This window comes from Myotis brandtii, unplaced genomic scaffold (genome assembly GCF_000412655.1).
Source record: "Myotis brandtii unplaced genomic scaffold, ASM41265v1 scaffold61, whole genome shotgun sequence".
Classification (NCBI taxonomy): Eukaryota; Metazoa; Chordata; class Mammalia; order Chiroptera; family Vespertilionidae; genus Myotis; species Myotis brandtii.
In genome coordinates this window covers 3292755-3316405 of record NW_005370318.1, presented here as the reverse complement: position 1 = coordinate 3316405, position 23651 = coordinate 3292755, and the positions used below count along the sequence as shown (strand labels likewise).

At 47.1% G+C, this 23651-nt stretch overlaps 1 protein-coding gene across 6 annotated transcripts in view; it reads left to right on the top strand.

Moving 5' to 3' along the window:
- The window catches only part of HCK (HCK proto-oncogene, Src family tyrosine kinase), a 34673-nt gene that overhangs the window by 9133 nt on the left and 1889 nt on the right, over nucleotides 1–23651 (top strand). For 2 of the 6 annotated variants that reach the window (XM_014550671.1, XM_014550672.1), the window contains exons 2-12: nucleotides 2875–2992; nucleotides 4170–4212; nucleotides 4560–4662; nucleotides 5640–5738; nucleotides 7122–7225; nucleotides 7661–7810; nucleotides 8143–8295; nucleotides 10509–10688; nucleotides 11690–11766; nucleotides 18805–18958; nucleotides 21102–21233. In XM_014550671.1, the coding sequence (XP_014406157.1) occupies nucleotides 2875–2992; nucleotides 4170–4212; nucleotides 4560–4662; nucleotides 5640–5738; nucleotides 7122–7225; nucleotides 7661–7810; nucleotides 8143–8295; nucleotides 10509–10688; nucleotides 11690–11766; nucleotides 18805–18958; nucleotides 21102–21233 (1313 nt within the window). Of the gene's footprint in view, nucleotides 1–69; nucleotides 213–2526; nucleotides 2993–4169; nucleotides 4213–4559; nucleotides 4663–5639; nucleotides 5739–7121; nucleotides 7226–7660; nucleotides 7811–8142; nucleotides 8296–10508; nucleotides 10689–11689; nucleotides 11767–18804; nucleotides 18959–21101; nucleotides 21234–23651 lie in introns of those variants that run through there. The other 4 variants (XM_005879825.2, XM_014550670.1, XM_014550668.1 and 1 more) reach the window with 4 other exon arrangements.

Here is a 23651-nt window from a genome sequence, read left to right as displayed (position 1 = left end):
CCCCCCGCTTAAACCACTAACACATGTTTATTTTAACAAGTATAACTGAGTTCTGTTTTAGGAGAAAATTTCAATTGTGCACAGATGAGGAAAACAATGACTTCCTTATGTGGCTGCTCACAGCCTGTCTCCTCAGCAAATACCTGTGTGCATTTTGAGAAAAGAAGTGAAATATTTCTGCCACTTTTGCAACGAGACTTGACTCTGACCAGGTGAATGTGTTTTCTTTAAGTGTCTTTAAATTAATTAATTAATCCATCGGCACAGTCTGTCAGCTCTCCCTCCAAAATGGCCCTGATTCTGCCTGCTGCTTATCCCCTCAGTAGCCACCACCGTGGGCCGGGCCACCACGCTCTCAGGCCTGGACAATTGCAGTGGACAGTGTTCCCTGCCCTGATCCTACAGTCCATCCTCAACCCAGAAGCCAGTGGGATCATTTAAATTGAATCCTATCACTGTCCTGCCTAAACCTTTCCATGGTTTCCCATCACCCGTAGAGTCTAATCCAAATTCCTCACTGGCTGTTCAGGATGTGGCAACCTCATCGCATGCCATCCTTTCTCCTACCTGTGATCTCCGGCCACACCGGCTGCCTTTCAAGTGCCTCATTCTCTCCAAGCACATTCCAACCTCAGGACCTTTGCACTTGCTGCTCCCGCTGCCTGGAACACTGTTTCCTCACAGTGTTTCATGACAAGCTCCTTTGTGTCGTTCAGGCCCCAGGTCCAATATCACCTCCTCTGAAAGGCCTTCCCCAACCACCCTATCTAAAGAGGCCCCATAGAGCCCCATGTGGCTCCATTGGTTGGGCAGTGTCTCATGCACTGAAATGTTGCTGGTTCGATTCCTGGCCAGGGCACATGCCCAGGTTGCAGGCTCTATCCCCCGTAGGGGTCATGCAGGAGGCAACTAATTGATGTTCCACTCTCAGGTCAATTTTTCTCTCTCCCTCCTTTCCTTTTCCTTCCTCTCTCTAAAAATCTATTTAAAAAATCTTAAAAAAATAATAAAGCTGGCTGGTGTGGCTCAGTGGTTGAGTGTTAACCTATGAACCAGGAGGTCACGGTTCGATTCCTGGTTAGGACACATGCCTAAGTTGTGGCCTCAATCCCCAACTTGGGGAAAGCATGGGGCATGCAGGAGGCAGCTGATCAATGATTCTCTCTCATCATTGATGTTTCTATCTCTCTACCCCTCTCCCTTCCTCTCTGAAATCAGTAAAAATATATTTTAAATACATGCATAAATAAAATAAAGAGGCCCCACAGAGAAGTTCCCTATCATATCCTCTTTTATTGTCCTCACGCTTTTCAATAACTAAATCTATCTTTTTATTTATTTGTCTGTTTATTGCCTGTGTCTCCCATTCATCCCCAGTGTGACCTCCATAAGGGCATGAACTTGCTTGTCTTATTCGTGGTTTAGAAAAGTGCTCAATACATATTTGCTGAGTGCCCTAGCTAGTTTGGCTCAGTGGATAGAGCATTGGCCTGCAGACTGAAGGGTCCTGGGTTTGATTTTGGCCAAGGGCACATGCCCGGGTTGCAGGCTCGAACCCCAGTAGGGGGTGTGCAGGAGGCAGCTGATCAATGATTCTCCCTAATTGATGTTTCTGTCTCTCTCTCTCTCGTTCTCCCTTCCTCTCTGAAATCAGTAAAGAAATATATATAAGAAATATTTGCTGAGTAAATGAATGAATGATCAAATAAATCAATGAGACAAAAGGAGAGAGAGAGAGAGAGAGAGGGAGAGAAGAAGTGTTATAAAGCGATCATAAAATGACAGGAGAAACATGGTGCCTTGAATATTACTTAGCTGGAATGTTTGAGACACATTATATGATTTATCTTTGTCACTTAATAGAAAATGGTAATTTATTAGATAATAATAGTATAGTTTTACTTTACTGTTTGCCTGAGTGATGCTGTGCTGAGTATCTGTCCGCCCACATGCTTTCTCTCATCCTTCCAACCCCCTGCAGTCGGTTGTGTTATCAGCTCCCTTTGCTGATAAGGAACTGAGGCTGGGGAGCAGGGGGAGTGAGGAGTGAGGTGCGGGTGGTGTTGAGCAGCTCAGGGTCCGCTCAGTCTTTCTGAGCCCTGAGCTGGCTGTGCCCACCACCCGCTCTGTTCCCACGCTCTACTTACTGAATGTCAATGACTTATTTATTTATTTTAAATTTTGTTTTATTGCTTAAAGTATTACAAAGAGTATTACATATGTCTCCTTTTTTCCCCCCATGTCCATTAGTTATGCTTATATGCATGCATACAAGTCCTTCGGTTGATCTCTTACTCCCCTCCCTCCTGCCCCCCAACCCTCCCTGGCCTTCCGCTGCAGTTTGACAATCAGTTTGAGGCAGCTCTGCCTCTGTATCTATTATTGTTCAAAAGTTTGTAATGGTCTTTATTATCCATGAATGAGTGAGATCATGTGGTATTTTTCCTTCATTGACTGGCTTATTTCACTTAGCATAATGCTCTCCAGTTCCATCCATGCTGTTGCAAACGGTAAGAATTCCTTCTTTTTTACAGCAGCATAGTATTCCATTGTGTAGATGTACCACAGTTTTCTAATCCATTGATTTAGTCTCTGAATATACTCGTCATAACAAGGGTCCTTCGTAGCATGACTGTAAAAATGTGTCAGCTCTGTATTGTGCGTGGTTGACGTGGACTTGAAGAAGCCCAGAGATGGCAAGGGCAGAGCGAGCTCCATGTGGCAAGGGTCGGGGAGCGGGGCTGACAAGGGAGGTCTGACGGGGAAGGAGAGGAGAAGCCAGCCTGGGGGGCAGAGTGCCTGGAACCCAGCATCAAAGACTCCCCTGCCTGGGCTCAGGGCCAGCAGGGCTCACCTCCCTTCTCTCTGCCGCAGGATGGGGTGCGTGAAGTCCAAGTTCCTCCGGGATAGAGACAAGGTCTCAAAAAGCGAGGCCAGTGCCAACCCACACAGCCCGTTGTATGTGCCAGATCCCACGTCCACGGGCAAGCGGGTGAGTGGGGGAGGAAGGGGGTGGGGGAGGCTGCCCTATGCTGATATAACAGCCCCCTGTTTTCCAAGGGAGAGCAGGCATGTTTGGGATGAAATGGGGTTGACCAGTCACCAGCTGCCTCCTAACTCTCCAGCATAAGTCTGCACTGAGCACCCAGGGAAGGAACGCCACTTCTTTTTTTTTTTTTTAATCCTCACCCGAGGATATTTTTTTTTTTTTAGAGAGGGAAAGACAGAGAAATATTGATGTGAGAGAACATATCAATTTTTTTGCCTCCTGTACGAGCCCTGACCAGGGCCTGGGCCAGGGAGGAGCCTGCAACCAAGGTACATGCCCTTGACTGAAATTGAACCCGGGACCCTTCAGTCTGCAGGCCAACGCTCTATCCACTGAGCCAAACTGGCTAAAGCCAAGGACGTCACTTCTTATCCTGCCACGCAGCCTGGGCTCCAGTGACCAGGTCCCGGGGAGCAGGGCAGGCCTCAAGCCCAGGAAGTAGCAGAAGTGGAGCTGAGCACCATGAGTGACCAGAAAGGAACACCAGCAGCTGAAGTAATGACAGTGATGATACTATCAAGGTCCTAGCCATAGCTGTAATAACAGTAACGGCTGTACTCCCATTGCTAATACCAGTGGGAGCGTAGCAGCAGGAAGAGAAGTGTAACACTGGTAGAGGTATTAACTTACATTTATCCAGAGCTTACCAGGAACCAAGCACTCTCCTAAGTGCTTTATAGTTATTAACACCTTTAATCCCCACAATAATCTTATTGTTGGTCACAATTTTGATTACACCCATTTTACAGATGAGCCACAGATTAAATAATTTGCCAAAAGCCACGTGGTGAGTAAGAGGTAGGACCAGGATTTAAACTTGGCTCGTGCAACATCCAAAGTCTCAGTGGTAGGAGCGAAAGTAACAGAGGCAGAAGCTGAGTGCTAACGATCGGAGCAGCAGCAGTGGTGGTAACAGTGTGGGCAGTGGTGGCAGAAGTAGTCATGGTAATAGCACCACTAGCAATGGTATTGCGAGAGTGAAATCAGAGAGCAGTGACAGTAGTGATTGTGGTGGCAACAATAACAGTACTGGTAACGAGATGACAGTATTAATAGCAGGCTTTCTGTGGCTCCCCACACCTGATTGGATTCACCCCTTTCTCCTATTTCTTCCCCACAGCGACCTGACCCCAACAACGGCAACCCCCCCGGGTCCACGGAGGGTAAGTATCTGGCGAACGTGGCAGTGGAGTCGTGCTCTGTAGAGGTTGAGGTTAGGTTCTCAGTCAGAGCTTGAGGCAGAAGTTCATCAAAACCACCCTTGAAAATCCCCTAAATTGCCACCCAAGTACTTCGTACAGGCTTGTTTCTATAGCACTGTTTAATAACATGAGCAAAACGCGGTTAGCTTTAAACTGTAGAATCGCTCCCAGCATGGCAAGATGCTTACTTATAAAGACAGACACAGCAATGGGCCCAGGCCTGGGTGCCAGGTGTTGGGGTGAGAAACCCCCAGGGCTGTGGGGGTGCTCAGATAAAGCCTTCCTGCCCCGCGTGTCTCTCGTCCCAGCAGGTTCTAAGGATAACATCGTGATTGCCCTGTATGACTACGAGGCCATTCACCATGAAGACCTCAGTTTCCAGAAGGGAGACCAGATGGCAGTCCTGGAGGAGTGAGTCCTCATCCCCTCCCCCAAGACATTCCTACCCCCAATAGGCAGTACACTCTCTTCTGTCCTTCAGTGAAGAGCCTTAGACTAGAGCAGTGATGGCGAACCTTTTGAGCTCGGAGTGTCAGCATTTTGAAAAACCCTAACTTAACTCTGGTGCCGTGTCACATATAGAAATTTTTTGATATTTGCAACCATAGTAAAACAAAGACTTATATTTTTGATATTTATTTTATATATTTAAATGCCATTTAACAAAGAAAAATCAACCAAAAGAATGAGTTCGCGTATCACCTCTGACACGCGTGTCATAGGTTCGCCATCACTGGACTAGGGTGTATGCGACTGATGAGAACCTGATCGTAATAGAGGAGGAAGGGTTGGCTGTTCACCTGGGTGAAAGCCACAGTAAAGGGGCTTGTGTGCTTACTAATGGCCCACACCCAGGCAAGGATGAACGGCTCAAAGAGCTTCCCCAGGGAAGCCTTCCTCAGGCTCCTGCGATCAAGCTGCAAGCTTACCTGTGGACCAGACCCTGTTGAGGTGACTTTGCATTCAGAAATCTTTGGATCTCTGAGTTTGCTCCCTTTAATCTCCTCCAGTCTTCACCATCAGCGAGCGTAGTGTCCAGTATGTGTGGGGGGCCAGAAGTGGCAGTGGTTATGCTTGGTCAGACTCCTGAGCCCACTCCCTCTGGCTCTTGGCCCCAGCTGAACCCCTAGAGTCTGCCATGGGCACAGAGCCCCACCTTAGGTATGGCTAGGAAGGCCAAGGCTGCAAGACCAGAGAAAAATAGTGGGGCCACAGACCTAGGTCTGTAGGCTGTGAATGCAGGGACAAACCTCAGATGCACAGTGGGGACTGTTGTAAAGATCCCTACCCCTAATCATGGGGTGTATGCAGGGGATACTCTAGGCCAAAGCTAAGGGGACTAGGGGAAGTCCTGCCCACCGAACCCTTTGCTCCCTCCTGTCTCTTAGGTCAGGGGAATGGTGGAAGGCTCGGTCTCTGGCCACCCGGAAAGAGGGCTACATCCCAAGCAACTACGTTGCCCGCGTTGACTCTCTGGAGACAGAGGAGTAAGTATGCTATTTTCCTGCCCTCCAGCAGGAAGCATGAGCAAGGCCAGCCTGTTCCTGCCTCAGGGCCTTTGCACTCCCTACCTCCCCTGCCCGGCATACTCTTCCTAGGCTTCTTTGCCTGGCTGGCTCCTTCTCATCCTTCGGGTCTCGGAGAGGCCTTCCCTAACCACCTGTCTAAAGCAGGTCCCCTTTGTGACTTTCTCTCTTACTCCCTTTCCAACCCTTCTCACTAGCGTTTCTTCTTTGTGCAAGATTTGCGCGGTAACTTCCTAGGGGTAGAATTGCCAGGGAGATAGTTCTTACTGAATACCCTGTAACATTGCTTGACTCTTTTAGAACGACATGAATCATTTTCAAAAATGGAATCAAAGAAGGTTGGGGGAGGGAGTGCAGAGTAGCACGGTGATTAAGAGCATGGAATCTAGAGTTAGACTGCCTGGATTTGAAGCGTGGCTCCACCACTTCCCAGCTGTGTAATGCCAGGCAAGTTACTTGCTCTCTCTGTTCCTCAGTTTCCTTATCTATAAAATGGGGATAATAAGGGCAACAATTCCAGAGTTGTTGGGTGGGTGAGTGTTAGCTGTCTTTCTCCATCATTGATGCAGAGGAAACAGAGGCCCAGAGAGGAAAAGCAACTTGCTCCAAGTCACACAGCAATTCTATGGCAGGGCCAAAGCCTACTGACCTCTGGTCTGGGGCTTTTTCCATCACAGCACAGGAACCACCCCTCACCCTGCTGAGGGTGGAAATGGATTTGGCTGCTGCTGCTTGAACGTTCCCACCCAGTATCCCAAATATTATGGGAGGATGAAGAAAAGATCCTAGGATATGGGCCCAAGTATAAAATTATTTGGAATCTCACATTTTTGCTTAGAAATGTATGCCAGTTTTATATTTGACTTTGTATTACACAGAGAAGGATAAACCGTGAAACTGATGAAGCTCAGACCCTCACTCACAGGGGCCTTCGAGGCCCTGACAGGAATGTCCTCTGTTCTTGTGAAATTTGCAGAAGTAAGATTTTGACCACAGTTGGTTAAGACTGCTGTGTTTTCACACTCAGCCTCTCTGTCCATCAGCTTACCGCTCTCGCTGGGTGCTGTTGGAATGACCTCTGGGCATTCTGTATTTGCAAGGCTGTGTTATTTTTCTTAAAGAAAGCTCCCCAATGTGCATAAGCTTCAGTCAGTCTCAGCAAACTGGATTCAACCCTGGTCAAATGTCTGTTTTAATATCAAAAGAGTCATTGTTTTTCCCAAAAGAGTCTTTGAGGAAGATCAGTGCTGCAGGAAGCCAGGCGTTGGGTATCCTGGTGGCCCTTGTCGGTGGGACAGGACTGCCCACCCAGGTTCACACACTGTCTCTTCCTCTTTCCACCAGGTGGTTCTTCAAGGGCATCAGCCGGAAGGATGCAGAGCGCCAACTTCTGGCCCCTGGCAACGTGCTGGGCTCCTTCATGATCCGAGACAGCGAGACCACCAAAGGTGACCCAGCAATCCCCACTCTATCTATCTATCTATCTATCTATCTATCTATCTAATAATAATGATGATGATGGCAACAGACAGTGTCTAATGAGTGTTTACATCCTGACTACTTTACAAGCATTACTTCTTTCAATTATCAGGCAATGTGATGAGATAGAGAGGTCTCACGACCAATCCCATTTTACAGATGAGGAAACTGAGGCACAGAGAAGTGATGTACTCACTTGTCCGAGGTCTCACAGCTGGACATGGAGGAGCCTGGACAAGAACCTGGCAGCCTGATTCCACAGCTCACTCTTACCCTTGTGCTCCACTGCCCAGCTGCCAGGATGGTGCCAGGGGTGGCTTTAGAGGGGTGTCCGGAAGGGGTGCCACGGTAGTGGCCGGACTCTGAAGTCCCACTCCTGAGCGGTTTCTCTCTGACCAATGCAGGGAGCTACTCTTTGTCGGTACGAGACTACGACCCCCAGCATAGGGATGCAGTGAAACATTATAAGATCCGGACCCTGGACAACGGGGGCTTCTACATCTCCCCACGAAACACCTTCAGCACCCTGCCGGAGCTGGTGGCCCACTACATGAGTAAGTCCTGCCCAGGGCCACACCCTAGTCAGGGTGGACCTGTCTCCCGGGAACCCGAGTCACGGTGCCCCGTGCCCTCTGAGGCCTGCTGAGCTCTTTCTGACTCTCCCCAGACAAATAGTTGCTTTGGATTCTCCTGACATTTTAGGCCTATTGAGAAGGAGGGCAGAGCTGACATCTGATCATGCTCTGCTCTCTGGAAATGTCCCTGATCATGGCAACCCCCTGGCACAGTGGCCAATTGCAGCCGACCAGGCAGGGAAGCCTCTGAGGGGAAGCCTCTGGCTGGCCGAGAGCTGGCTGCCCTGGGCTGACCAGCAACTCTGTTCCAGAAGGGAGTGACGGGCTCTGCCAGAAGCTGACGGTGCCCTGCGTGTCCTCCAAGCCCCAGAAGCCGTGGGAGAAAGACGCCTGGGAGATCCCTCGGGAATCCCTCGAGCTGGAGAAAAAGCTTGGAGCCGGGCAGTTTGGGGAAGTCTGGATGGGTAAGGACCCAGGGCCAGAGGGTGGTGGGAGGGAGGGAGCAGGGAGGTCATCACTTCCAGGAACAGCCCGAGACAGAGTGGGAATGCCACCAACGGTAGAAGGGGAGATCTGAATAATAACCGTAAAGGAGCAATCCCTCTGATAGCAAACCGAATTGTCCTGCCATGCAAACACCGATTTACCTCTGAGGCCATTTACCTGTTGGAGTTAAAAATTTCCTCCTGGGAAGCAGGAGTCCTAGATGAGGAATCTGCTCCCTGACACAGAGCCAAGAGGCCTACCAGTTGGGGTGAGATTACCAAGGCCTCTTAGGATGATGGAAATTAAGAATGGGGAAATGCAGCTTGGAGATTTCCAGGTGAGCTCAATGTTGGTAACTGTGTGCCTAGCGCCATGCCAAGGCATTGTGGGGCACCAATAAGGCATGTCCCACCCCTGCTGCCCTGCCGCTAATAACTCGAGAACAGCCATGCCTGGCCCAGTACCTGGTGCACCCGATTGTGTTTCCACCCACCATGTTTTATTTTTTAAATATATTTTATTGATTTTTTTGCAGAGAGGAAGGGAGAGGGATAGAGAGCCAGAAACATCTATGAGAGAGAAACATCGATTCAGCTGCCTCCTGCACACCCCCTACTGGGGATGTGCCCGCAACCAAGGTACATGCCCTTGACCGGAATCGAACCTGGGACCCTTCAGTCCTCAGGCCAACGCTTTATCCACTGAGCCAAACCAGCCAGGGCTCCACCCACCATGTTTTAAAATGAGACTGAAGACAACTTACAGAGTCGCAAACAATTTAGTCCAAAAAAAATGTTTAAATACACATATTTCAACTATATTTAATGAGAGCCTGCTATATGCCAGGCACCTAATAAGAGGTTGTGGCAGAGAAAGTTTGGAGAAGGGAAGACAGATCTGAGTAATGAGTTAGAAAACAAAACTATCTATATATATAAAGCTTAAGTGACCATTACAACCAAATGACCGGAATGATTGGTTGATCAGTCGCTATAATGCGTACTGACCACCAGGGGGCAGACGCTCAATGCAGGAGCTGCCCCCTGATGGTCAGTGCGATCCCACAGCCAATCTCCCACGGCCCCTCCCCCCAGCAGCACCCCACCCCATAGACCCCAAAGAGGGGGCTGGCCGGCCAAGCTCCCAGGGCACCTCCCCCTGACAGCCGGCCCCCCATAGGCCTCTATTGCTGGCCAGGCTGAGGGACCCCACCCGTGCATGAATTCGTGCACCGGGCCTCTAGTATTATATTAGGGTTTACTCTTACTAAAGGAAGACCTCAGACTTGGATTAAAGCTTCCTGGCAGCCAAGGCAAAAATGGAAACACAAGCAATTAAGAGATTTATAAGATGGAGTAGAAATGGGGTGAGGGAACATCATGTGGGAAGTTCCTGCGGTGGGAGGGGTGGTTGGGTACCTGAGGTGCTGAGTGACATGCAGGCTGACTGTACACGAAAGTCAAGGGGAGTTTGGTGGATGATGAAGCTGGCAAGGTGGGCAAGGCCAGATCATGCAGGCCTTGTAGACCATGGTGAAACTGGTATTTATTTTGAGAGCAGTGTTAAGATTAAAGCATTTTAAGAAGAGATGGTATGTGTGAGGGTGAGAGACAAGGCAAAGGTGGTCTGTGTGTATGAGTGACATGATCTGAGTCAGCGGTTCTCAAGCTGTGGGTCTCGACCCCTTTGGGGGTCGAACGACCCTTTCACAGGGGTCACCTAAGACCATCGGAAAACACATATATAATTACATATTGTTTTTGTGATTAATCACTATGCTTTAATTATGTTCAATTTGTAACAATGAAATTGGGGGTCACCACAACATGAGGAACTGTATTAAAGGGTCGCGGCATTAGGAAGGTTGAGAACCACTGATCTGAGTGATGTTTTGAGGTTATTCTTTAATCCCTACAACAGCCCTTCAGAGGCAGTGCTTATCATTTCTACTTCGCAGATGAGGAAACCACAGATGCGTGAGGATAAGTGACTTGCCCAAGGGCACACAGCCAGGAAGGCGTGGGCCAGCTTTCCAACCCACATCTGTCTGAGCCAAAGCCCATCCCTCTCTAAGGGCTGAGATGGGCATGGAAGACTTTGTGGAGGAGGCAGTTCTGCAGCTGGGCCTTCCTAGGCTGTGGGGACAGAGCATGGGTTCTGACCATCTTTCCTGCTTTCTTGCCCACTCCAGCCACCTACAACAAGCACACCAAGGTGGCCGTGAAGACCATGAAGCCAGGGAGCATGTCTGTGGAGGCCTTCCTGGCAGAGGCCAACCTGATGAAAACTCTGCAGCATGACAAGCTGGTGAAACTGCATGCAGTGGTCACAGAGGAGCCCATTTATATCGTCACGGAGTTCATGGCCAAAGGTGCTGTGTCTGGGGGCTGGGGATGCAGGCTGTGGCTCATACAAGTTAATTGAAGATTCAGAGGTGACTTTGACATGGTTCTTGCCCTCGAGATGCCCCCAGTCTGGCCAGGAGTTCTTCCCACAGGTATAAGCAGCCATTGCCCAGTCCTCTTGGTTAATGTGGTGAAATCATGTTAAGGGGATGCCAGTGGAAAGGGAGCACATGAAGCTACCAAGAGAGGGGAGTTGGGCAGAACCCCATTGGTGATGGAAGAAGAGGCTTATGGACTTACTGTGTGCCTTAAAGGCCAGGGGAAATTCTCCCTGTCAGCCACGTTCCCTGCATGGGCCAATGCTCTGGGAAAAAGATTCAACAAAGCATTCGTTCCAGGCTGTCCCCACCCTTCCCACCATGATCCAGAATTTCTCAGGGACTTTTTTAAGCCACCATTTCACAAATATTTTCAATCCCTGCCCATTTTTTAAAAATACTTTTATTGACTTCAGGGAGGAAGGGAGACAGAAACTTCAATGATGAGAATCATTAATTGGCTGCCTCCTGCACACATCACTGATCGGCTGCCTCCTGCACGCCCCCTAGTGGGGATGGAGCCTGCAACCCAGGCATGGGCTCTGACAGGGAACTGAACTGTGACCTCCTGGTCTGGAAGTCGACGCTCTACCACTGAGCCACAGGCCGGTCAATACCTGCCCATTTTTTTATTAATAGAAACATATCACCCAACCTCATTTAGTGTGATTTAAAATCTCAAAACTTTTTTCATTTTCTAATTACACAGTTACACCAGCCTTATAAAACCATAGCCCAAGTCACCTGGGCTCAGAAAGCTGTCCCAGTTAAAGAACCAGTCTAGCAATCACGAAGTCACTTAAAAACACTCAGCTCATTTTTCTCAAACACTAGGTGTGGTAAATAGATGTTTTTATTTAAATCCATTACTATGAACAATTTCACCCTAAGTAGTGAGGGCACTCATTATTGCTCCCCCTCCCCCACAGGAAGCCTGCTGGACTTCCTGAAAAGTAATGAAGGCAGCAAGCAGCCATTGCCAAAACTCATTGACTTCTCAGCCCAGGTGAGAGGCTAGTGGGGAAGCTGGGGGGGAGGGTAATTATTTATTCAGCACATACTATTGACATACTATAATAACAGCAACAATACTGGATAACATTTTGTTGTTGTTAATCCTCATCTGAGGATATTTTTCCCCATTAATTTTTAGAGAGAGAGGAAGGGAGGGAGAGAGAAACATCAGTGTGAGAGAGATGCATGGACTGGTTGCCTCCTGCATGTGCCCCAATGGGAGCTGGGGATTGAACCTGCAACCCAAGTATGTGCCCTTGACCGGGAATCGAACTCGACTTTGGTGTGCAGGCTGACCTCTAACCACTTAGAAACACTGGCCTAAGCACATTTATTGAGCACTCTGTATAAAAGTATACTTTTAAAATGTGTCTTACATGTACTAACTGATTAGAAGTGAGTCTGATGAAGTAAGTCCTCACATCAACTTTCTAGAATGGGATTTTTGTTATCTGTTCTTTTTTTTTTTTTAATATATTTTATTGATTTTTTACAGAGAGGAAGGGAGAGGGATAGAAAGTCAGAAACATCGATGAGAGAGAAACATTGATCAGCCGCCTCCTGCACACTCCCCACTGGGGATGTGCCCGCAACCAAGGTACATGCCCTTGACTGGAATCGAACCTGGGACCCTTGAGTCCGCAGGCTGACGCTCTATCCACTGAGCCAAACCGGTTAGGGCTATCTGTTCTTTTTTTAAAAAAACATGTTTTTATTGATTTTAGAAAGAGAGGAAGGAAGAGGGAGAGAGAGAAAAACATCTATGTGAGAGAGAAACATCAATATGCTGCCTCCTGCATGAATTCCTGACTGGGGGTTGAGCCTGCAACCTGGGTATGTGCCCTGACCGGGAATTGAACTGGTGACCATCCGGTGCTCGAGACAATGCTCAACCAACTGAGCCACACCAGCCAGGGCTGTTATCTATTCTAATGTAACAAACCACCCAAAGCTTAGGAGCTCGAAACAAGAATTTTTTATTTCTCATTATTCTGTGGGTTGACTGGAGTTGGCTGTGTGGTTCTTCTGCTCCATATGTTGAAACCAAGGTCACTAACATGGCTGCATTCCGCTGGTAGCTTGCCAAAGGCTAGAATGTCCATGGTGGTGTCTCATCCTCTGTTGTTTTTTTTTTCCCATGTGACACCTCATCACTCAGTAGTCCAGCCAGAGTTTATGGCTTGGTGGCGAGGTCCCAATACAGAGTATACCAAGGGGCCAAACCCTCATGTGCAAATGCTGATTCATTTAGCCTGCATTTGCTTACTAATGTCTCATCGGCTAAAGCAAGTAATAGGACTCAGCCCGGAGCCAGTGTGGAAGGGGACTGGCCAAGGGCCTGAGTCCAGAAGGCATGCATTGGGAGTCATCAATGTAACAGTGTAGCCATAGGATGGTAATTGCCATCCAAGTTTACATAATAGAAACTTGAAGCATAGAGAATATAAGTACAGATGAGGAAACCGAGGCCCAGTGAGGTTAAGTAGCTTGCCTAAGTTACTGTGTTCTTTTGATGGATATGGCAGTGAACAAAATGGAACGAATTGCTGTCCTCACAGAGTGAACAGTCCAGATGGGAAGACAGATATTAAATAACTGAATATCTTCAAGAGCCATGACCCAAGAGGCCTGGCTCAATGTCAAAAGAATGTAGTATCCAGCAAAATAATAATGTACGCAAGTCACAGAAACACTTCTTAAAACCCCATCTTTCTCATCTTCCCTTCACACTCTGCAGCTCCTCTCACCCTCAGTTGAGTGCTTTTTATTTCTATCCTCTTTCATTCTTTCCTATTTGTGGGAAAACAGATAGGAAAGGGGTGCTATGGGAGTATACAGCTAGAGCATGTAGCCTGGTCTAGGAGCAATCCAAGAAGACTTCCCAGAGGAATTGGCCTCTAGGTTGAGCCCTGAAGAATGAATAGAAGTGAGTCTGATGACGAGGAGAAGAAAGGGTGGTCTAGACAAAGGAAATGGCCTGTGCCAAAGCTCAAAGGAAAAACACAAGAGCTGGGCCTGGTCAACTGGTGCCTGGGCTGCAAAAGATGCAGGGAGTGTGGTTTGCAGCCTGGAGTGTATTAAGGGAGACCTGCACCAGGGCCTAGGCCTGGGCCTTCTGAGGATGCCTAAGGCAGAGCCCATTTGAATAGGCAAATCCTAGGGGCTGGGGGGAGGTCAGAGGTATAAAAAAAGGTCTTGCATTTCAGAGCCTGGAATGCCAGAGACATTTGGAAATCAAGGCCTGGCATTTTGACTTTAATGGGCCCTGTCCCTAGAGCAGCGGTTCTCAACCTGTGGGTCGTGACCCCTTTGGGGGTCAAATGACCCTTTCACAGGGGTCGCCTAAGACCATCGGAAAACACATATATAATTACATATTGTTTTTGTGATTAATCACCATGCTTTAATTATGTTCAATCTGTAACAATGAAAATACATCCTGCATATCAGATATTTTACATTACGATTCATAACAGTAGCAAAATTACAGCTATGAAGTAGCAACGAAAATAATTTTATGGTTGGGGGTCACCACAACATGAGGAACTGTATTAAAGGGTCGCGGCATTAGGAAGGTTGAGAACCACTGCCCTAGAGAAACTGGAGTCCAGTGTGTTGCTAAATTATAGCCATCAAACTGGCAGAAACCTTGCTGGGCAGAGTTATCAACTGGGCAAGAGCCACTCTCCTCATTTCACCGATGGGAAAACAAACCAAGGGAGGAAAAGAGGCAACAGGCCCTATGCATCCAGGAGCAGAGGTGACCTCAGGCCCAGCGACAAGAAGGAGCCAACCTGGTCTTTGCCTCCAGTCCTAGAGTCAGATGAGCACAGTGCTGGTTACCCCAGACCTGTTGCCACCTGGCTGATGGCTTTGGGTCTCAGTCTCTCCATTTGTTAAATGAGGGAACTGGACCATACCTGTGGTTTTCAGGTTCAGAAGCTTTTTAATTTTATTTTCTAAGGCACAATTCTGTTGGTCAATGAAATTGTATACAGTAGCTGACCAGACCGCTGTACCGATTTTTAGGTAATTTCCACACAAAGGTGGAATATTGGCGCTAGATGAAAGGTAGACCTATTTTCTCCCATGTCTCCAAGTTCCATCTTATTCTAACCACTTGTTTGCATGTAACTAACATTTTTCTATATCATGTTGGTTTTTTCTCTTTAATGCTCAGGAGCCCAGATATAGGGGACAGTTAGGTTCAGGGCCTCAGGTCTGGTAGACTTAAAAATAGGTCAAAACAGCTGTTCTGATTGTAAGGTGGGACCTCATATGTGGCCTTTTTTTTTTTTTTAATATATTTTATTGATTTTCCACAGAGAGAAAGGGAGAAGGATAGAGAGTTAGAAACATCGATGAAAGAGAAACATCGATCAGCTGCCTCCTGCACACCTCCCACTGGGGATGTGCCCGCAACCAAGGCACATGCCCTCGACCAGAATCGAACCCAGGACCCCCCCAGAACGTAGGCCGACGCTCCATCCACCGAGCCAAACCGGTCAGGGCGTGGCCTTTCTTTTGTCCCTCTTCCCCCCACACACCCCTGCCCCACCCTGGCTACCTTGAGGTATCAGTAGGATCCAGTTTAAAGAGGGAGAATATCCTACAGGCGCTTCCCACTCTGATTCTGTGATTCCTTGGAAGAAACCCAAGTTCCAGTGCCTGACATTGTGGCAGCCCATTTGGTGGTTATGAAATCTCACCACCTAATCCACCCCCGATTCTCAGACCAGCCCTGAGCCCAGTAAACCTATCCCTTAATTCATTCAGTTAACAAAACCTTGAAAAGCAACACTTTGTGTATTGGACTTAGGAGTTGCATAGCATTTTGGGTTTGATCCCAGCTCTGCCTGCGTAGCTTTGAGCAAGTTGTGTAACCTCTTTGAGTGCCATTTTCCTCAACAGGGAGCACTAATTGTCACCATTGTAGTAAATACTTAACATGCTAGAGACCATTCTTAGTTCTTGATGAGGGTTACAGGGTTAATCCTCACAGAAGCCCTCACAGGCAGGTTCTATTGTTGTCCCCATTTTATAGAGACGAAATGTGAGGCATACAAGGTTGGAGTAGCTTGATGGGGCTCAGAGTGAACTGGTCCAGTTCCAGAGGCACGCAGGGTTTTGTGGGTTTTGTCCCACCTGCCTCACTGAGCTCATGTGAAAATCAATAGCATGACTGTCTGCCAGTGGTAACTACCAGCATTAGTACCTGCTCTGTGCCAAATAGACGGCCAAAAATTCAGGTAGAATAATGGCTAAGTGCATGGACCCTGAGCATGGCTGTTGGAGTTCCAGTCCTGTTACTTATTTCTCTGGCTTCCAGCATTCTCACCTGTGAAACACGGCTGATCACAATAGTGCCTTCCCTAAAGCAGAGAGTAAGTACTATTTGTTAAGTATCATCTTATAATCTATTTATATAAAAGACTAATATGCTAAGTCCGTCCAGGTAATGACGTCACATAGCAATGCCTGGCTTCCTCTCCCTAGCGACTAGTCTCCTTGCAGTTTCTTTAGCCCAGGAACACAAGGCTTGCTTTATAGCCAGGTGCAAACATTTTACACTTTAACCAAATGTCTGTGAAGCGTTTTCCTGTGCCTCATCTCATTTGCTCCTCAAAGAATTCCTGGAGTAGGTAGATAGAAGACTTGGTGGAATCCTTTTTTTTTTTTCATTAGCCAGAAAATGGAGATTTAGAAAGCTTAGAAACTTGACCCAATTGAAAAGAAGTAAGAAATGGTGGACCTTGAAAATGCCCCCAGGTTTTCTCACTGCGCAGAATATAGTTAAACACTGCTGCAGTTAAATGTTTTACCCTTTGTTCTCCCTGTGTGATCTACAATAATGATCTGCTTCGTGTTGATATTTACTGCTGTGTTGCTGACAATTACCTGAAAGAGAAGATGGGGTGCTTCACTGGGCTGGAACAAGTTTAGCTAAGTCAGAAAGCAGGTCTAATTAAGCAAGTTTATTCTATACATATAAAAGGTTAAGTTGACTCGCGCATGTGTGATACATATAAAGCTCTCGCTGGTGCCAATCCCATGCGTGTGTTTCGATCTGTCATTGTCGCTCATGAATTTGGTTGACACTTCTATTATAGAGAAAAGGCAAATAGTGATATTAAAATATTTCTTCTAATTAATTTCCTTTTAATGTGCACAAATTTGTGCACCGGGCCACTAGTACATGAATAAGCTACAATGTCTGCCATTAAGGTAATAACTGTTGTTAACTGTGCCTCTAAGGACTCCTTATACATTTCCCACACTCCCCAGGCAAGACCTGTCTTACCTGACCCCCTGACAGGCTACCCCAAACAAAATTTAAAAGTCTGGAGTTTTTGTTGGAAAGTCTGCAGCCTCAGACCTCAGTTTCAATAGTCATGGGTGCCCCCTCCTGTCCACTTCCTGTAAGTGCACTGCCCACTTTTCCTCCAACCTTGAGCAGGCTGGTGCATTGGTTTGGTCTGTCTGGCCAGGCCCCCTCTCCCCTCCAAATAATCTCACCAGATTGCACCCAGCTTCAGTCTTCCAGGGCACTGGGGATCTGCAGTAACTAGAGGCAGCATGGTGCACTGGGGTTGAACACCCACAGACTGGTTTGAGTCTGACATTCAGAATTTTCTTGGTGGTATGAGCTGGAAAGTGTCCCTCCTCTGTAAAACACACATTGTGAGAGCACCTGACTCAAGGAGCTCGAAGGCCAGCTTGTAAATTGTAAGTGCTGTTTAGTGGGTGTCTGAGGGTTAATAATAAACCTCTTTATACGGGTTAATGCACAAACCATTCTATGTAAAAGATGTCTCTAAGGAAAAATCCTACATTTTTCCATCAGAAACGTCCAGGCACCGTTGTGAATAAGAATCCTTAACACAGTCTATTATTCACTCGGCAGCCATGATGACATTAAAATATACATCAGACAACATCACATTCCTCCTCGAAGCCTTCTACTATCTTCACATCACACTCAGAATACAGTCCAACCTCCTCTCCTAGCCTCCTACCAGGTCCTTCACAATCAGCCATGTCTCTCTCAACTCCCCACGGTCCCTGTGGCAACTTCTCAGCGACCTGTTCCACAAACATCCAAGCTCATTCCTACCTCCAGGCCTTTGCACATGATGTTATTTCTGCCAGGAACATTCTTATTTGTCACACTATCATCACTGAGATCTTCACATAAATTTCACCTCCTCAAAGCAGCTTTCCATGACCACTCAATCCAAAAAGCCCTCTGGGTTTCCTCTCCTGTTACCCTCTTTATCCTTTCTTTATGGTACTTAATACCACCTACAGGGGTTTTGCCTGACTTAGCACCTATTCAAGTGACATGTCTGGCACCCCCAAGACACTCAGTAGATATCTGTGAACAAATTATTTTTTTCTACTGAGGTTTGGGGATAAAGAAGGCATAAGAGATACAGCAGAGCCCAGCTGGCGTGGCTCAGTGGTTGAGCCTCAACCTATAAACCTTGAGATCATGGTTCGATTTCCAGTCAGGGCACATGCCTGGGTTATGGGCTTGATCCCCCATGGGAGGCAAGAGGTGGCCAATCAATGATTCTTTCTCAGCATTGATGTTTCCCTCTCTCCCTTCCTCTCTGAAATCAATAAAAATGTATTTTTAAATAAGAGAGATACAGCAGAATATGATGTGAGCCTAGATTGTCCCCAGAAAGAGGGTCGGGAAGGAAAGCTCTTCCTAGTATCCTGGTGTGGGTATACAGGTCCCGGAGAATAATGCCATTGCTTCTCCTCAAAGTGCTCTCTGAAAGTTCTGGAACCCTGGAGAAGCCCCACACTAACTCAGGCCCTGAGGATCCTCCCAACCTGGACGGGTAGACAGAGAAATGCCAGTCTGAGCTTAGGACTCTCCCACACAAAAAGAAGGAGCTGGAACACTTCTTTTCCTGTTTTTTTTTTTTTCACACTTGGACACTCCTCTTCTGCCTTTGGGTGGGACTCATCTTGGGCTGGGCCAGATCTGAGGATGAGGGTATCTCTGTTTTGGGTGGAGATTTCGGAAGGCATGGCCTTCATCGAGCAGAGGAACTACATTCACCGAGACCTCCGAGCCGCCAACATCCTGGTCTCTGCGACCCTGGTGTGTAAGATTGCTGACTTCGGCCTGGCGAGGGTCATCGAGGACAACGAGTACACGGCCCGGGAAGGTAGGGGATGCTGCCAAGGGACCCGTGGGGCCCACCTGGGTTGGTGGTGAGTGGTGAGAGTTGAGCCTGTGAAAGTGATCAGTAAAACGCAAAGGTCCACCCCAGTTTTAGCTATGTCTTATTAAACTTGACAGAGTCCTTCTGGATGTAATGTCCTGGCCTTCAGTCACCCAGAGACTCTGATGTAGATTAAGTTAGGTGTGTGCATGTTGAAATTAAGCATAAGATCAACTTTATGGATAATAGATAAAAACAGAGGAATCCAAATATCTATAAACAGAAGAATTAATTTGTAACTTGTGGTATATTCATACAATATAATGTTTGCAGCAATGAAAAATTACAAACCAATGCTACATGCAACAAAGTGGTTGACTCTCATAGATATAATATCAAAATGAAAGAAATCGGACCAAGAAAGTAGATGTTGGACGATTCCATTTATATAAAATTCAGAAACAAGCAAACTCATGTGTGAAAGTTCATAGAATCATTATTTGTAACAGCCAAAAAGCAGATGCAAACCAAATGTCCATCAACTGATAAACAGATAAACAAAATGTGGTCTACCCATACAATGGAATATCATTCATAAAGGAATGAGGTACATGCTACTCATGGATAAACTTTCCAAGCATCATGTTAGTGAAAGAAGGCAGATACAAAGGTAACATATTATATGAGTCCATCTATACCAGCGGTTCTCAACCTGTGGGTCACAACCCCTTTGGCGGTTGAACGACCCTTTTACAGGGGTCGCCTAAGACCATCCTGCATATCAGATATTTACATTACGATTCATAACAGTAGCAACATTACAGTTATGAAGTAGCAACGAAAATAATTTTATGGTTGGGTCACAACATGAGGAACTGTATTTAAAGGGCCAGAAGGTTGAGAACCACTGATCTATATGAAATGTCCAGAACAAGCAAATCTATAAAGAAAGTAGATTAATGATTGCCTAGGGCTGGGATGGGAAGTTGGAAAGAAATGGGGAGTGCCTGGTATGGGTTTTTTTTTGAGGGGGGGCAGATATGATAAAAATATTCTAAAATTCACAACTTTGTGAACATACTAAAAACCAATGAATTGCATACTTTAACTGGGTAAATTGCATGACCTGTGTATACAGCTCAATAAAATCGTTAAAGAAAAAAACAGGCAAAACTCATTTATGGCGGTAGAGGTCAGAATAGTGCTTACCTGGGATGGGGGTGGTACTGACTGGGGTGGGGGCGGGCAGGAGGGAGCCACGGAGATGCTGAAAGTGTTCTCTATCTTGATCTGAGTGGGGATTACAAGGTCTATACATGTCAACAATGCATCTAGTTGTATATGAAGGATTTGTGCACTTTATTTCATGTTTGTTAGGACACAATAAAAACAATCTAAACTAAGGGCAACCACTAAAAGACTAAGAGTAGAATGTATAATCTCTAAAACAGGAGAGGATAACCAGGAATAAAGAAAATTCTCTCAATGTCAAGGAGGGAAGAAATGGAGAGAAAAAAAAAAAAACAGAGCATTTTCAAAACTTGACCATGTACTCAGCCATAAAGCAGGTCTCATCAAACTTCAAAGGACATGTATTCTTATAGAGCATATTCTCAACTACAATGGAATTAAGATGGAAATCAGTAACCAAAGGTTAACTAAACCCATCCCCGACGAGGGGGAAGGAGAGGAAGAGTAGAAGGGAGACACCCAGCGACTGGTGGGAAGCAGAGGCCAAGGCCAAACTCTTCCCTTCTCCCACTGCCCGGCACCAGGGTGCGAAGGCATTCGCTGCAACCTGGACTCAAGGCCCCTGCAGTCCTGCTGTCTGAACCTTCTGTGACCTCTAGGACTCCACTCTTCAGGAGTTGTAGGTTGCTGGGGTAACCACTGAATTAACAAGGTGGTCCTGGGGAGTTGGCTCCCCGGCCACACCCCAGACCCTCTGCCCACTCCTCCCCACTTTAGCCATCTGTCCTCAGCATGGATGTTCCTTGCTTCTAGAGGCCAGATTTAGATTTAGGGAAACTGCAGGTCTGCAGGGGGCAGATGTGGGCAACTGTGCTGTCCTGTTCCCTCACCCTAGCAGAAACCCAGCCCCCTGCTCTCCAGACCCTCCCTGACTCCACCCTTTCCAACTCTGCAGGGGCCAAGTTCCCCATCAAGTGGACAGCTCCTGAAGCCATCAACTTTGGCTCCTTCACCATCAAGTCGGACGTCTGGTCCTTTGGCATCCTGCTGATGGAGATCGTCACCTACGGCCGGATCCCATACCCAGGTAGTGAAGGGGGCCTCAGCTTGGGCTGCTTCCAGGGCCCAGTCTGGCTTTCTTCTCTTGTCAATGTCCATTCAGACTGAGTTCTTCATCCTCCTCCCAACCTCCCCTCACCTGCTCCATCTCAGTTAAAGGCACCACCATCCACCCAGTTTCTTAAGCCTGAAATCTGCGGGCTCCCTCCATCCTTCCTTTTCTTTCACTCCATATCACATCCAAACAGTCAGAGGTTCTGGTATTTGACTCCAAAACACATCCCAAGTCTTCCCCTTCTAACTCCACGGCCTCCATGCTCATCCTGGCCAACATCACCTCTCACCTCGATGGTACAGTGCCTGCCTAACCAGCATCCTGCTTCTCCCCTCTCTCCTGTAGGCCATTCTCTACGTGCAGCCAGAACGAGTTTTCTAAAACTGTGACTCAGATCTTGTCCCTTCTCCATCTCTAACTCTTTCATGGTCTCCCACCATAATTAGGACAAAATCCCAAACTTCTAATTATGCCTGCAGGTCTTGCATGATCCAGCCCCTGTCTACATCTCCAGCTTCACTGTATGTGGCATCCCACCATCCAGTCATCCAAAGTCCCACACGTCCCCCGTGCTTCTCATTCAAAACACGCTACACTGTTTCCTTCATAGTGTTCATCACAATTGATAACTATGTGTTTGTTTAATATTTTCCCCATCAGACTCTGAGCTCCGTGAGGCCAGAAATCATGTCTGTGTTCCTCACTGGTGTATCTGCACTGCCTACCTCTGTGCCCGCCACATAGTGGGTGCTTCGTATCTGTTTGTGGAATAGATGTTTACCTACACGCCTGCGGGCAGCACCCTAGACTGAGTAGAACACAGGGTGTATAAAGATACACGTGACATACAGATTGCCTAGGGCTCAGTAAGTACTGTTGTGCTCGGTTCCTTTTTGGTTGGAATGGCTCCATGCCAAAACACTGGGAAGAGGGGACAAGGCAGATAAAAAGAGTCTCTGATTGTTTTTATAAACTGTCCTGAATTTGAATGGTGTCCCCATCAACTATTACATTTTGACAAATTCACTTCACTTTTATCCCAGTGTTTTCACCTGTAAAAAAATATAGGTACCCTATCCGGTAATGACATCTACCTTGTACAAGTGGTTGTGAAGGTTAGGAACAAAAGATATAGACATCGCTCATTCCATTGTATTTCTCAAGTTCCTTCCGTGCGTTAGGCACTAAGGATACAGTAAGAGACGAGGCCCCTGCTTGTAAGGAGCTCACAGTCTAGCCTGAGCACACACTAAACAGACACACACTCCCAAGGAGATCACTGCTGAGAAAATGAAGCAGAGGCATGTAAGAGTGAGTGACCTGGAGCTCCTGTGGACAGGGAGTACCTGTCAGAGCAGGTCATATTTGAGCTGAAAAACAGCTGAGTGAGGATCTGGGGAAAAGATTTCAGGCAGAAAGCACTGCTAGTTTATAGGGCCTGAAGTGTGCCTGAGGATAGCAAGGAAGCCAGGCAGCTGGAGACCAGGAATGAGAGCAGATGGTAGATGATGAGGTTGGCAGGGGCCAGATCCAGCAGGGCCCATGGTCATGGTCAAGAGTGAGTGGATGTTAGTCTAAGCATGTGGAAGCTGGGAGGGGGCATCTTCTCATGGTTAAGTGATGCGTGGTTCAGCATGGAGAGTGGATTTGGGGCTGGGACAAGTGGAAGCTGCAGCAGTGGCGATAGCAACAGAGATATAAGCTGATGGGTTGATGCTACATTCCAAAAGAAGATGTGAGTTGCAGATGTGGAAGGTGAGGGAGAGAGAAGAATCAAGGATGATTCTCCTGGTTTTAATGGAGCAACTAGGTGGGCAATAGTCTATGGATAGAAATTAAAGAATTCTGTCTTAGCCCCATTAAATTTGAGGTGACTAGTAGACATCCAGGTAAAGATGTTCAAGAAAGCACTTGGATATATAAGTTTGGAGTTCAAGACTGGTGATATAAAATTGAGGGCCATAGTCAGTTAAATGGTTGTTCTTAAAGATAACTAACAAATTCAATTAAATAAGGAAATGGTCCCATTCACATATAGGGTGCATCGAGTCTAGCCACCTAACTGTTTTGTCTTGAGGGTATGCCAGGGAAAACCAGGAATGGCTATGACACCCTGTATCCATTAGGATGCATTAAGCTGCAAGTAACAGAATGACAGACTAAGGAGTGGTAGAAACAATAAGTAAGTTATTGCTCCCATAACGAGTCTGACATTGGTGACTAGTTAGTTCAGCCGCTCAGCAGCTCTCAGGACTCTGGGTTAGTTTGTCCATGACTGTCTTCCTCACATGGTAGAGGGCTGCTGCAGCTCCAAGGATCACACGGTCTCACAGTGCCCGAAGGAAGGAGTAAGTGTGTGTCCTCTAAAGTCTCTATCAGGGAGGAAAACCT